The sequence below is a fragment of the Oncorhynchus gorbuscha genome, linkage group LG25, assembly GCF_021184085.1.
Source record: "Oncorhynchus gorbuscha isolate QuinsamMale2020 ecotype Even-year linkage group LG25, OgorEven_v1.0, whole genome shotgun sequence".
In the NCBI taxonomy this organism is placed as follows: Eukaryota; Metazoa; Chordata; class Actinopteri; order Salmoniformes; family Salmonidae; genus Oncorhynchus; species Oncorhynchus gorbuscha.
Window position 1 is genome coordinate 25,460,060 of NC_060197.1, and position 14,619 is coordinate 25,474,678.

General features: G+C 44.5%; 1 protein-coding gene across 2 annotated transcripts in view; it reads left to right on the forward strand.

Annotated features, from left to right (window-relative positions):
* Nucleotides 1-14,619, forward strand: part of LOC124014529 (phosphofurin acidic cluster sorting protein 1-like) — a 51,464-nt gene that overhangs the window by 30,457 nt on the left and 6,388 nt on the right. Inside the window, exons 6-21 of one of the 2 annotated variants that reach the window (XM_046329634.1) lie at nucleotides 61-160; nucleotides 678-750; nucleotides 1,500-1,559; nucleotides 5,678-5,838; nucleotides 7,092-7,191; nucleotides 9,232-9,312; nucleotides 9,401-9,522; nucleotides 9,785-9,932; nucleotides 11,215-11,319; nucleotides 11,835-11,941; nucleotides 12,372-12,526; nucleotides 12,688-12,798; nucleotides 12,916-13,018; nucleotides 13,152-13,194; nucleotides 13,729-13,771; nucleotides 13,905-14,046. In XM_046329634.1, the coding sequence (XP_046185590.1) occupies nucleotides 61-160; nucleotides 678-750; nucleotides 1,500-1,559; nucleotides 5,678-5,838; nucleotides 7,092-7,191; nucleotides 9,232-9,312; nucleotides 9,401-9,522; nucleotides 9,785-9,932; nucleotides 11,215-11,319; nucleotides 11,835-11,941; nucleotides 12,372-12,526; nucleotides 12,688-12,798; nucleotides 12,916-13,018; nucleotides 13,152-13,194; nucleotides 13,729-13,771; nucleotides 13,905-14,046 (1,654 nt within the window). Of the gene's footprint in view, nucleotides 1-60; nucleotides 161-677; nucleotides 751-1,499; nucleotides 1,560-5,677; nucleotides 5,839-7,091; nucleotides 7,192-9,228; nucleotides 9,313-9,400; nucleotides 9,523-9,784; nucleotides 9,933-11,214; nucleotides 11,320-11,834; nucleotides 11,942-12,371; nucleotides 12,527-12,687; nucleotides 12,799-12,915; nucleotides 13,019-13,151; nucleotides 13,195-13,728; nucleotides 13,772-13,904; nucleotides 14,047-14,619 lie in introns of both variants that reach the window. The other variant, XM_046329633.1, reaches the window with a different exon arrangement.

Below are 14,619 nucleotides of genomic sequence, written 5' to 3' on the forward strand. Positions count from 1 at the left end.
CTCTCTGCTTCCCCCTCTATCACCTCTCTCTGCTTCCCCCTCTATCACCTCTCTCTCCAGATCGTTCTCCAGACATTGATAACTATTCTGAGGAAGAAGAGGAGAGCTACTCATCAGAACAGGAGGGCAGTGACGACCCGATCCACGGCCAGGTGTGTGTGTGTGTGTGTGTGTGTGTGTGTGTGTGTGTGTGTGTGTGTGTGTGTGTGTGTGTGTGTGTGTGTGTGTGTGTGCGCGCGTCTTTTTGTCCTGTCTTGTTTGTGAAGCAGAGATACCTGGAGCCCAAGGGATTTGAGGAGGAGGGAGGGAGGTGATGGAGTGAGAAGGAGAGGAGAGAAAGCAGCAAGCAGACAGAATGAATAGATAAGAAGAGGGGGACATGGCTCGGGGAGGACAGATGAATAGAGTGAATGGAGGTATGGAAGGGGCGAGGAGTGAAGGAGAGGACTAGTGAAAGGATGGAGGGAAGGAGGTCACGGTTGGTAGGGTATAAATAACCTGCTGTGAGTGTGTGTCTCATGCTCTGAATAACTCTCCAATCCTCCCCCCTCTCTCTGTGTCATCACTCTTTCTCCTCTCCACTTCTCTCTCTCTCTCTCTCTCTCTCTCTCTCTCTCTCTCTCTCTCTCTCTCTCTCTCTCTCTCTCTCTCTCTCTCTCTCTCTCTCTCTCTGACAGTATCTGTGATGAGGATGAGGTGAGGAAGAAGAAGCCCCGACGGAAGCTCACCTCCAACGCTTCCATCACTAGAGTGAGAAACCCTTCTCTCCCTCCCTCCAATCACGCCCATCCCCCTCTCCCCCTTTCACTCCATTCTACTGCTCTCAAACCTCCTCTTTACACCTCCCTCTATCCCCCTCTTTTTCCACCCATCCCTCTCTCCACCCCTCTCTTCAGTCAACCTCTCCCTCTATTGTTCTCCCTCCTTTGTCCCTAATTCTGCAATCACTCTGTTCCTCCCGTTCTTCTTCAATGTGTGTAATTACATTTCCCAGGAGGCAAACAGACGATTCTGAAAATATATCCAAACACACACTCCCGCACACACACTCCCGCATGCACCCACACACACACATGCACCCCACGCACACACACACACACATGCATGCAGAATGAGGCCATGGCTCCACTAGTCACTATATATGATAGAATACACTGTAAAACACCTGAGCATCATTTGTCTTGGACTGCAGCAGCATCTTAAATGATCTGTTCTCTGGTCAGTTGATATTCATATTCATTCAAGGGTTTGTAGATGGGTAATTTTCAAAAGGCACCGGACGGAAGATAATGGACTGACACGGGGGGGGGGACCACCTACGCTCGTTCTATAAGAAACGCTTGTTTTCGTTTTCTTTATGGAAAAAAAACAGCGTTTTGCACTAATGAATTTGACCCAGGTCTATAGAGAAATGTGCTGTTGCTTGACAGTTGTCCACGAACTCTATGTTTCTCAGAACACTTAACCCCGGGGGAAAATAATAGTTGTCTCTCTTACAGCAACCAAACATCAAGCAGAAGTTTGTGGCTCTGCTGAAAAGGTTCAAGGTTTCTGATGAGGTAGGCATCTCGCTAGCGCTCCTTCTCTCTCTCCTCGTTTCTTGTCTTTCTCTCTCAATTCAATTTCAGGGGCTAGGAAACACGTTGACATTGCCAAAGCAAGTGAGATGGATAATAAACACAAGTGAAATAAACAATAAAAAATGTACATGAAACATTACACTCACAAAAGTTCCAAAAGAATAAAGACATTTCAAATGTGATATGTCTATATACAGTGTTTTAATGATGGGAAAATAGTACAAAAGGGAAAATAAATAAACATAAATATGGTTTGTATTTACAGTGGTGTTCTTCACTGGTTGCCCTTTTCTTGTAGCAACATGTCACACATCTTGCTGCGGTGATGGCACACTGTGGGATTTCACCCAGTAGATATGGGAGTTTATCAAAATTGGGTTTGTTTTCGAATTCTTTGTGGGTCTGTGTAATCTGAGGGAAATGTGTCTAATAGGGTCATACATTTGGCAGGAGGTTAGGAAGTGCAGCTCAGTTTCCACCTCCATGTTGTGGGCACATAGCCTGTCTTCTCTTGAGAGCCAGGTCTGTCTACAGCAGCCTTTCTCAATAGCAAGGCTATGCTCACTGAGTTTGTACATAGTCAAAGCTTTCCTGTGTACTGTGTACTCTCTGGACAAATAGCATTCTAGCCCTACTGTAATTCTTTCCAATTTGTCAAATAATTCCCTTTTTTTTCATGATCTGGTTGCTGCTAATTGTGTTGCTGTCCTGGGGCTCTGTGGGGTCTGTTTGTGTTTGTGAACAGAGCCCCAGGACCAGCTTGTTTAGGGGACCCATCTCCAGGTTCATCTCTTTTGTAGGTGATGGCTTTTTTATGGAAGGTTTGGGAATCACTTCCTTTTAGGTGGTTGTAGAAATTAAGGGCTCTTTTTTGTATTTTTATAATCAGCGAATATCTGCCTTAATTCTGCTCTGCATGTATTATTATATATTTTTTTAACGATGTACACAGAGTATATTTATTTGAAGAGTTCTACATGCATGGCCCCGAATTAGGTGTTTCCCGTTTTGTCAATTCTTGGTTAGTGAGCAGATCCCAGACTTCACAACCATAAAGAGCAATGGGTTCTATAACTGATTCGGGTATTTTTTGCCAGATCCTAATTGGTATGTCAAATGTTATGTTCCTTTTGATGGCATAGAAGGCCCTTCTTGCCTTGTCTCTCAGATCGTTTACAGCTTTGTGGAAGTTACCTGTGGCGCTGATGTTTAGGTTGAGGTATGTATAGTTTTTTTGTGTGCTCAACAGTGTCTAGATGGAATATGTACTTGTCGTTCAGGCAACTGGACCTTTTTTGGAACACCATTATTTTTGTCTGGGCCCTGAAATTTACTGTCAGGGCCCAGGTCTGACAGAATCTGTACAGAAGATCAAGGTGCTGCTGTAGGCCCTCCTTGGTTGGGGACAGAAGCACCAGATCTTCAGCAAACTGTAGACATTTGATTTCAGATTCTAGTAGGGTGAGGCCGAGGGCTGCAGACTGTTCTAGTGCCCTTGCCAATTCGTTGATATATATGGTGAAGAGGGTGGGGCTTAAGCTGCATCCCTGTCTCACCCCATGGCCCAGAGCAAAGAAATTTGCTTTTTTGCCAATTTTAACAGCACACTTGTTGTTTGTGTACATGGATTTTATAGTGTTGTATGTTTTCCCCCCAATACCTCGTTCCATCAATTTGAATAGAAGACCCTGATGCCAAATTGAGTCAAAAAAAGTTTTGAAATTTTCAAAGCATGAGAAGACTTTGCCATTGTTTTTTTGTTGTTGCTTGTCAATTAGGGTGTGCAGGGTGAATACGTGGTCTGTCGTACAGTAATTTGGTAAAAAGCCAATTTGACATTTATACATTTCCTTAATGAAAACAATGTAATGAGCGAGTCAGCTGTTAATGAAAATGCAGAGGATTTTTCCCAAGGTTGCTGCTGCCCACGGTAGATATGGTGGTCAAATTTTTCTCCAGCTTTGTGGATTGGGGTAATCAGTCTTTGGTTCCAAATATTGGGGAAGATGGCAGAGCTGAAGATGATTTTTAAGAATAGTCCATTGGAATTTGTGGTTTGTATATTTTCATTTAATTTAGGATACCTTCAACACCACAGGCCTTTTTGGATTGGAGGGTTTTTGTCCTCTAGTTCATTCAATATAATTGGATATTCCAGTGGGTTCTGGTCGTCTTTTAATAGATGATTCTAAGATTTTGTATTTGATCATGTATAATTTTTTGCTGTTCTTTGGTATCGGGCCAAAAAGCCTGGAGTATTGGTTTATCCATAGATCTACATTTTGGATAGATAACTCTGTGATACAATTTTCCCAGGAGTATTCTGTATACGGTTTAGGTTTTCTACTGTCAAGTTTACACCTTCACTATTACAGTGAAACCTTTTGTCCAGGAAGTTGTCTAAAAAGGGATTTAATTTGTTGTTGCCTAATAGTTTTTTTGGTAGGTTTCCACACTACTTTCCTTCCATCTATAGCATTTCTTAATATTATTCAGTTCCTTTGGCTTTGATGCCTCATGATTGAGGATTGCTCTGTTCAAGTAGACTCGTGATTTTGCTGTGGTCTGATAGGGGTGTCAGTGGGCTGACTGAACGCTCTGAGAGACTCTGGGTTGAGGTCAGTGATAAAGTCGGCTACAGTACTACTGCCAAGAGATGGGCTATAGGTGTACCTACCGTAGGAGTCCCCTCGAAGCCTACCATTGACGATGTACATAACCAGCGTGCAGGAGTTTTTGTTGGTTATGTTGTTGTAGTTGTGCCGAGGTTGGTATATGGGGGAGGGAATGCTGTCACCTCCAGGTAGGTGTTTGTTCCCCTGTGTACTGAGGGTGTCAGGTTATTTTCTTGTTTAGTTCTGGCATTTTGGTTGCCGCAGACTAGTTTTTTATTTGATCTAACCATTATTTAACTAGGCAAGTCAGTTAAGAACAAATTCTTATTTACAATGACGGCCTACCTTGGCCAAAACCTAACTCGGACGATGCTGGGACCATTGTGCGCCGGCCCATGGGAATCCCAATCACGGCCATTTGTGATACAGCCTGGAATCAAACCAGGGTCTGTAGTGACACCTCTAGCAATGAGATGCAGTGCCTTAGACCGCTGTGCCACTCTGGAGCCCATGTCCTTGGGCCTGGAAATTGTGGATCTCCCCCTCTAGGGTGGAGAAGCTATCATCGTTAAGGTATGGTAGCACACAGGAGGATGTTTTTCTCTGTTGAGATAATTTCCTCTTGAATTTCTAGCCTAATGTAAAGTGTTCCTGTTTTGATTCATTTGAGTGAGTTAGTTTCTTATAGGATGACAATGTCTGTATTTCTGATTTTCTTTGGCGAAGTCCAGGTTCCTGCTCTTTAGGCCAGAGGCAAATTTCCTCAGGCCTTGGATTTTCAAGGATGAGATAGTGAAGCCTTTGTGTTCCATAAAGTGTCCAATGTTAGTCGTGTGGTTTGGCCTCAGACCGGCAAGTGTGAGCAGAGCCTGCTGATCATCTGGTACATGCCATTGGCTTGAGCTTGTGTAAGAGTCGGGGGCTGGGCCTGTTCGCCTGCTCACGGCCTGTGCGTATGTGTGACTTTCGTGTTGAGGCCCTCTTTCCGGGAGTGGGGGGCATGGGGTGAGCAGAGGAGGGGCATAGGTCGGATCTGAGGGGGACTATATGGTGTGTGTGTGTCTCTAATCAACTGGGATACAAAAACATTCTTCACTCAAACTCCCGACTTACACCCCCCCCGCTCTGTTTCACTTCTCCTAACACCCTGTTTTGTGCAAGTTGCAGACATTAGAATTGCAATTTGATGGTGTTTCTCTACACACAAGTATGTGTGAGAGAGAGACAGAGAGATGGATGTGGTAATACAACTGGAGCTCTTTTATTTTTTGTTTCCTTTTCAATGCCTGTGCGTTATAAGACTGTGCCTCTGTCTGTGATGTTGGTATGAGTGAGCTATGCTTCTGTACCCGTGTAATATGTTGATGTGTGTGTGTGTGTGTGTGTGTGTGTGTGTGTGTGTGTGTGTGTGTGTGTGTGTGTGTGTGTGTGTGTGTGTGTGTGTGTGTGTGTGTGTGTGTGTGTGTGTGTGTGTGTGTGCAGGTGGGTTTTGGTCTGGAGCATGTCTCTAGTGAACAGATCCAGGAAGTGGAGGAGGATTTAGATGAGCTCTATGACAGTCTGGAGATGTACAACCCCTCTGACAGTGGCCCTGAGATGGAAGAGACGGACAGCATCCTCAGCACACCCAAACCTAAACTCAGGTAGCTGTGTGTGTGTGTGTGTGCGCACCTAACCCAATCATGCTTTGGCCTTTACGTACAGTGCATTCGGTAAGTATTCAGAGCCCTCAACTTTTTTCACATTTTGTTAGGTTACAAAATTGATTCTAAAATGGATAAAAAAATATATTTAAAATCCTGACTTTTTATAAATTTATAAATACATTTTTATTTTATTTTTTACCCATCAATTTCGTGGTATCCAATTGGTCTTGTCTCATTGCTGCAATTACCATACATACTTTGGAGAGGTGAAGGTCAAGTCCTCCGAAACACAACCCAACCAAGCCGCACTGCTTCTTGACACAATGCCCGCTTAACCTGGAAGCCAGCCGCACCAATGTGTCGGAGGAAACACCGTACACCTGGCGACCGTGTCACTGTGCATTGGGCCCGGCCCGCCACAGGAGTCGCTAGAGCGCGATGGGACAAGAACATCCCTACCGGCCTAACCCGGACGACGCTGGGCCAATTGTGCGCCGCCCCATTGGTCTCCCGGTCGCAGCCAACTTCGACAGAGCCTGGATCTCTAATGGCACAGCATGCAACTGCGATGCAGTGCCTTAAACCACTGAGCCACTCGGGAGTCTCTCTCAATCATTCACAATCTACACACAATACCCCATAATGAAAAAGCAAAAAAAATCATTTTTGCAAATGTATTAAACATTTTTAAACAGAAATACCTTATTTACATAAGTATTCAGACCCTTTGCTATGAGACTCGAAATTGAGCTCCGGTGCATCCTGTTTCCATTGATCACCCTTGAGATGTTTCTACAACTTGATTGGAGTCCACCTTGTGGTAAATTCAATTGATTGGACATGATTTGGAAAGGCACACGCCTGTCTGTACAAGATCCCACAGTTGACAGTGCATGTCTGAGTAAAAACTAAGCCATGAAGTCGAAGGACCTGTCCGTAGAGCTCCGAGACAGGATTGTGTCAAGGCACAGATCTGGGTAAGGGTACCAAAAAAAACGCCCGCAGCATTGAATACTTTCCGAATGCACTGCATATTTTTATTTTGCGACGTTATGAACATCGCTAGCAACAACAGAATAAAACACATTTTTAACACATACAACAGGAATACAACAGGAAAAGAGAAGAATATCTTCTTTCTAATGATGAACTTTATTACTCAACTAATACTGATCATCACTATGAACACACCGCTCCATGTATGTTACAGTCGGTGCTAACTTTGTGTGTGTGTGTGTGTGTCCATCCAGGCCGTTCTTTGAGGGAATGTCCCAGTCCAGCTCTCAGACGGAAATCACCAGCCTGAACAGCAGGGGAGGGAGCCTGGGACGAGATGCCTGCTTCAGCCCTGTGAGTAATGGAGGGAGAGAGGAGGAAGGGGGGGGTATAAAGTAATGCATTAAAGGATGGAGGGGGGGGGTCAAATCTATTTTTATTGGTCACATACACATGGTTAGCAGATCTTATTGCGAGTGTTGCGAAAAATGCTTGTGCTTCTAGTCCCGACAGTGCAGCAATATCAACAAGTAATCTAACAATTCCACAACTACCTAATGCACACACATCTAGGTAAAAGGATGGAATAAGAATATGTACATATAAATATATGGATTAGCAATGACCGAGCGGCATAGGCAAGACGCAATAGATGGTATAAAATACAGTATATACATATGGGATGAGTAATGCAAGATGTGTAAACATTATTAAAGTGGCATTAATAAAGTGACTAGTGGCCAAATGATTTCAAGTCTGTGTGTAGGCAGCAGCCTCTGTGTTGATGATGGCTGTTTAACCTCTCTGGGATCGTTCGGGACGCTAGCGTCCAACCTCGCCAACAGCCAGGGAAATTGCAGGCCGCCAAATTCAAAACAGAAATCTCATAATTAAAATTCCTCAACCATACAAGTATTTTACACCATTTTAAAGATACGCTTCTCGTTAATCCAACCACAGTTGCCGATTGCAAAAAAGGCTTTTCGGCGAAAGCAGAACATATCGTTATGTTAGGTCAGCAACTAGTCACAGAAAGCATTCAGCCATTTTCCAACTGAAGAGAGCCACATCAAATAACAGAAATACTCATCATAAACTGATGAAAGATACATGTTTTACATAGAATTAAAGACAAACTTGTTCTTAATGCAACCGCTGTCAGATTTCAAAAAAGCTTTACGGCAAAAGCACAATGTTCAATCATCTGAGAACAGAGTTCAGCCACAAAACAAGCCATACAGTTACTCGCCAAATTGTGGAGTCCACAAAAATCATAAATAGCATTATCAATCTTTACTTACCTTTGCTGATCTTCGTCGGAATGCACTCCCGGGACTCCCACTTTCACAAGAAATGTTTGTTTTGTTCGATTACGTCCATATTTATGTTCAAATGTTTAGTTCACTATTCCAAGGGCACAATGCACGAGCGCAAAATCCAGACAAAGTCAAAAGGAGTTCCATTACAGTTTGTAGAAACATATCAAACGATGTTTACAATCAATCCTTAGGGTCTTTTTATAATAATTCTTCAATAATATTCCAACCGGACAATAGCGTATTCATTACAGAGGGAAAAAGAAGGAACCCGTGTGACCGCGCAGTAAACAACTGATTAGCCACAGCCTGGTCCACTTGTTGAAACAGCTCTTATTTGACCTCCTTCCACAATAGAAGCCTCAAACAACTTTCTAAAGAATGTTGACATCTGGAAGCCTTGGGAACTACAATCTGGCCCCATAGACACAGCATATTGGATAGGCAATCACTTAAATGAAACTACAAACCTCAGATTTCCTACTTCCTGGTTGGATTTGTATCAGGTTTTCGCCTGCCATATGAGTTCTGTTATACTCACAGACATCATTCAAACAGTTTTCTATCCAATACTACTAATAACATGCATATATTAGCATCTGGGACAGAGTAGCAGGCAGTTTACTCTGGGCACCTTATTCATCCAAGCTACTCAATACTGCCCCCCCTGTCACCATGAAGTGAACAGTCTGATGGCCTTGAGATAGAAACAATTTTTCAGTCTCTCGGTCCCGGAAGAATCTTGTGAGAAGGGGCTTAAACAGAAAGGAGACAACAAGAGAGGAATGTTCGAGGGGAAAAAAGAGGGCGAAGGTGAAGGATTGATATTCACACCAGGTGAAGTGTAGCCTGCGTTCAACCGGCCGGTTCTTGCGAGTTTCACGGCGCATCGGTCATCCCGTGATCATCAGTCTGGTAATACATGGCTCGGTGAGATGTGTGGTAGTGACTGTTCCACTGGATGTCATAAGGTGAATGCACCAATTTGTAAGTCGCTCTGGATAAGAGCGTCTGCTAAATGACTTAAATGTAATGTAATGTAATGGTAGTGACTGTATTTCCTGCATGTCTCCAGCAGGGGGAGCAGCGGCCTGTGGAGATGAAACACTCTCGCAGTCGCAACCTGGAGGTGGAGACCCTCTCTGAGACGGACACGCTGGTGAGACGCGCTAACAGGCTCTGTGTGCTGTGTAAGAGGTAGCGATCCATTCTGAGCTCAAGCTAATCTGTGTGCGTTCTGTGTGCAGGAGTTGACGGATCAGGAGATGTTTCCGGAGGGCCCCTGTATTACGGTGTCAGGGGCTGAGAAACCCCGTACGCCCCTGAAGAGCAGCAAGAGTGGAGGAGGACAGACCATGCCCTCCCCCAGGTAACTACAAACACACACACACACGCAGACTCTTGCCATAGTGACTCCAACAAAATGACACATGCCTGATACCAAACCAACCTCCCAGGTGCCTTTGCAGATGTGCATATTTTCCTCAGAAAGGTAGAATTGTTCCAATCATTCATCCCCAGAGGAAAGGGTTTGGGGTCAGTTTGGAGTTTTAACACAAATGTGTAATACCCTCCACACTGGTTGAACTGGGGATCGGTCTCCTTTAAAGGTGTATGTGTGTGTTTCACAGGCTGGATGGCAGGGGCCCCACCCCCAAACAGAAGAGACAGAGTAGTACTCCTATGAAAGAGAGACAGCTGTCTAAACCAATCAGTGAAGGGGGGAGGACCAACAGCTCCGACAGCGAGAGATCCCCCGAACTGGGACACAGCTCACAGGTAGCTCATGTGTACACACACACACACACACACACACACACACACACACACACACACACACACACACACACACACACACACACACATTCTTAAAACTACTGTGAGCGCCAAAAGTATTGGGACCGGGGTTCCATTTAGTTGTTGTTTTGGCTCTATACTCCAGCACTTTGGATGATTTTGAAGTTCTACAATGACTGAGGTTATAGTACAGACTGACAACTTTAATTTGAGGATATTTTCATCCCTGGTGAACCGTTTAGAAATGAACCCATTTTTTGTACATTCCCATATTCATAGCATGCAACGACTACATCAAGCTTGCGTCAAGTGACTACAAGTTTGTTTGATGCGTTTGCTGTTTGTTTTGGTTGTGTTTCAGATTATTTTATGCCCCAATGGAAATTAACGGTAAATAATGTACTGTGTCATTTTGGAGTCACTTTTATTGTAAATAAGAATAGAATATGTTTCTAAACACTTCTACATGAATGTGGATGCTACTATGATTACGAATAGTCCTGAATGAGTCGTGAATAATGATGAGTGAGGTAGTTACAGAGGCATAAATATCATAACCCCAAGACACGCTACCCTCTCACCATTACACACACACACACACACACGCACACTTAAAAAAATAATAATAATTATAGCAGGGGGTCCTATAGTTCCAGTTGTCACATCTCATCCATCCATGGATGGGTGACCAGATGCTGCTGGAAGTGGTGTTGGAGGGCCAGTAGGAAGCACCCCTTCCTCTGGTCAACAAATATATATTTATAGATATGTGTATATATATTTATATTTATATTTCGGATGGGAAGTTAAACGGGTGTCCTGACTCTGTGTGGTCACTTATCGTAAGATTAGAGGTGTTAACCCCGGTGTCCTGGCTAAATTCCCAAGCTGTCCCTCATACCATCACGACCACCTAATCATCCCCGGTTTACAATTGGCTCATTCATCCCTCCTCCTCTCCCCTGTAACTATTCCCCAGGTCGTCGCTGTAAACGAGAATGTCAACTTACCTGGTTTTTAAAAAAAACACACAAAAACAAGCTTAAGGAGAGCACAGTGTATGCCAAGAAAGAAATGTTGTCTCTCTCCATTCCTCTTCTCCCCCTACTCCCTTCTTGTCTAAATAAAGAACATGAATGTACCCATGATGACGAGACTAAGAATGAATGATGTATGTGTTGTTGAGTCATCAAAAAAAAAAAACCTGCTCCACTTTGTGCGTGTGTGTGTGTGCGTGTGTGTGTGTATGTGTGTGTGTGTGTAGGTTCTGAGGAAGGCGGTGTATGATCAGCTGAACCAGATCCTTCTGTCTGACGCGGCTCTGCCTGAGAGTCTCATCCTGGTCAATGGCACCGACTGGCAGGGCCAGGTAAGAACCGTGTGTGCTGGTGGTGTTAATAACCCATCCGTAACAGCCTGACCATATGTGAAAATCGGAGGCCAACTCTCCATTTCGCAGCTTTTCTCTTATTGAATTCAACTTCGACATTGTCCTTTTTTTCCTCTGCGGATCGGCGCTAAGTTTTTTTTGCCCGTTCCCAAAAGCATTTGGCGATTTGCCCGTCTAGGCTATTTGGTGGGTACAGTTAGGCCCTTAGTCACTAATACCAGATAACCTAAAATAATGAATGAAAAACAAATGTAGCCTATAGATTTTAAAAAATCCAGAATCCTTGTGCAATTTCTATGTTATTCTTTTCTCTTTATTTAACCCGCCCTTGACCCTAAACTCATCCACCCCGCGGATATAACCGCAGGTACTGTGGGTTATGAGTCCTCCCGCGCATCACTGGTGTGTGCACACGCGTGTGTGTGTGTGTGTGTGTTGTGTCAGAACAAACCTGTATGTTGCTGCAGTTCTTTAAGTGTGTGTGTGTGTTCCAGTACGTGGGAGAGCAGCTGCAGGTACAGAGGCACCCGGTGGTGTGTACGTGTTCAGGAGCTGAGATCCAGGCGGTGCTGTCTGCTGTCCTCACACGCATCCAGAAGTTGTAAGTCTAACACTTTATATGCATGCGTACGAGCACACACACACACAGAGTTGTGAGTCTGTTGGTCTAACACATTATCTATGCTCTATTAATCTCACTGTCTATGAAATATTTAGACTGCCAAACTCAGTCTCTCTCAGCTCCTCTCTCTCTCTCTCTCTCTCTCTCTCTCATTTTCTTTATTTTTTAAGTGAAGTATTTCAAATGTCATGGTGTATCCTCGTATGTCACAAGGATAGTCAAATTACATTTTATAGCAAAGCTTTTTCATTGTCAAAGTAGGCCTAAAAATAAAATACTCAAGTGGTCGAATGCTAGCATCCATTCGAATACCTGGATATTCGACTAACCGTGCTCATCGCTACTTGGTGGGTTATGTGATTATCTTTACCCCCCATCTCTCTCTCCCCCTCTCTACTTTCCTCTGTAGTTGTAACTGTAACTCGTCCATGCCCAGGCCGGTCAAGGTGGCAGTGGTGGGTAGTCAGAGCTACCTTGGTGCCATCCTGCAGTTCTTTGTCACACAGTTGGCAAGCAAGACCTCTGATTGGCTCAACCACCTGAGGTTCCTGGTGGTGCCCCTGGGTGAGACAAACAACATGGGCGCCTTCTGTCCGTATCCATGGTGACGGGCGTAGTGAATGGTTGACAATGGAAAAGAGTTGTTGTTGTCAGGCTTGATCACGTACACTAAAAGATCATCTCTCCGTCTTTCTCTCTCTCTCGCTCTCTCTATGGTCTTATAGGCTCTCATCCTGTTGCTAAGCACCTGGGTGCCATAGACAACCGTTACAGCTCTGCGTTCTTAGACGGGGCGTGGAGAGACATGTTCAGCCGCTCTGAACCCCCACAGACAGGTGCGCGCACACACACACACACACACACACACACACACTGGATCTGGATACATAAAGTTAGCACTCTAGAGCCTGACCAATGACCTCTAATCTTTGATCTGTGTTCCTGTGCTGCAGACCTGTTGGACGTGGCCGGTAGGATCTCCCAGTACGTCAGTGGCGCCACCGTCACACACCAGCTGCCCATCGCTGAGGCCATGCTTACCTGCAAACACAGGACGTGAGTGGACTCGCTCGCACACACAAACTGTCAGGGTGTAACGCATACCTTAACCCGGAGCAATAACTACAAGGTGGCATTCAATTTAAAAACCCATGTAACTGGTCATAACTCATTATTTGTCTCTGTTCAGGCACGATGAAGATTCCTACCAGAAGTTCATTCCTTTTATTGGGGTACGTATATAGTGAGCCAGGTCTCTCAGTAGACTCTTCCATAGATCTACCGTTGAAAATCTGTATATAGCCCATCCTTCTACCTCATCCCCATACAGTATTTATTTATTTGGCTCCTTTTGCACCACAGTATCTCTACTTGCACATCCATCTTTTGCACATCTACCATTCCAGTGTTTAATTGCCATATTGTAATTACTTCGCAACCATGGCCTATTTATTTCCTTAACTCTCTTATTTGACCTAATTTGCACTCACTGTATATATTTGTTCTTTTTCTTTCTACTGTATTGTTGACTATGTTTTGTTAATTCCATCTGTAACTCTGTGTTGTTGTATGTGTCGACCTGCTATGCTTTATCTTGGCCAGGTCGCAGTTGCAAATGAGAACTCTCAACTAGCTTACCTGGTGAAATAAAATAAAAAATAAAAATGGACTAGTTTGGATAGTAACTCTTCAGCTGATTTAGGGTGTTTGGAATATGAGGTATTTGTCCTGATGTTGTAGTAACAGGATGTTGTCATGTGTTCCAGTTGGTCAAGGTTGGTCTGATTGAGCCAGACACTTCCTCTACAGGTAGGTGGTTTAAAAACCAATGAAGAAGTACACTCTTACTGCTGTATTTCCATCATCTAGGCCTATTTACTTGATAATATTACAAATAGTGACATTAATCTCACCTCCACCCCTTGCCCCTGCGGTCGCCTAGGAGACACAGAAGAGGGCGTGGCAGGGAGCTTGGCTGTTCCCTCTACGTCCCCTCCCTCCCACGGCTCTCCCACCGGGCTGATCAAAGAGGCTGCCACTCCCCCCTCCTCTCCGTCTATGAGCAGTGTTCTCGCAGTACAGGGGTAAGTCTGCACCCAACCCCCCCCCCCTAGCTTGGGGTATAGTCTTTTGTGCTGTTATTTCTTATTATAAGGTGCTGGGCAATTCCAGTTCTCAGGAGCGGCTACGTTTCCTCTCTTTCCGAGTGATCTTGAGTGGATCAATTAAGTGCCAGAGTGTCTGCATACCTCTTTGTGTCTAAATCAGTCCCTGAATGGAACGAGAACCAATAAACCAACGCACTGTGTGTGTGTGTGTGTCCCCCCCTTGATCTGATCTGCCTGCCGCTGTTTGAGTGAAAGAAAGGAAAGGGGAAAAGCGAGGGAGGAAGGGAGTGCGGGGGGGAATATTACCAGCAACACTGCTTCTCCTCAGGTCAGCCATCTCGGGTTCATTATGTCCCCTTCATGTCTGCCCTGGTGAAACTCTAGAGCAGTGATCCTCTCTGTCCGTCTAAAAATAACCACAGTTGCATCAGCAGCTTCTAGCGTTATAGCCCATCATTGTTCTGGGGTTTGGTGCTGTAACAGACTCTCTTGTCCTCTCTATAGCCAAACTCAGGGTTGATGCACCGCATGAAATGCCCGGCCCTTGAA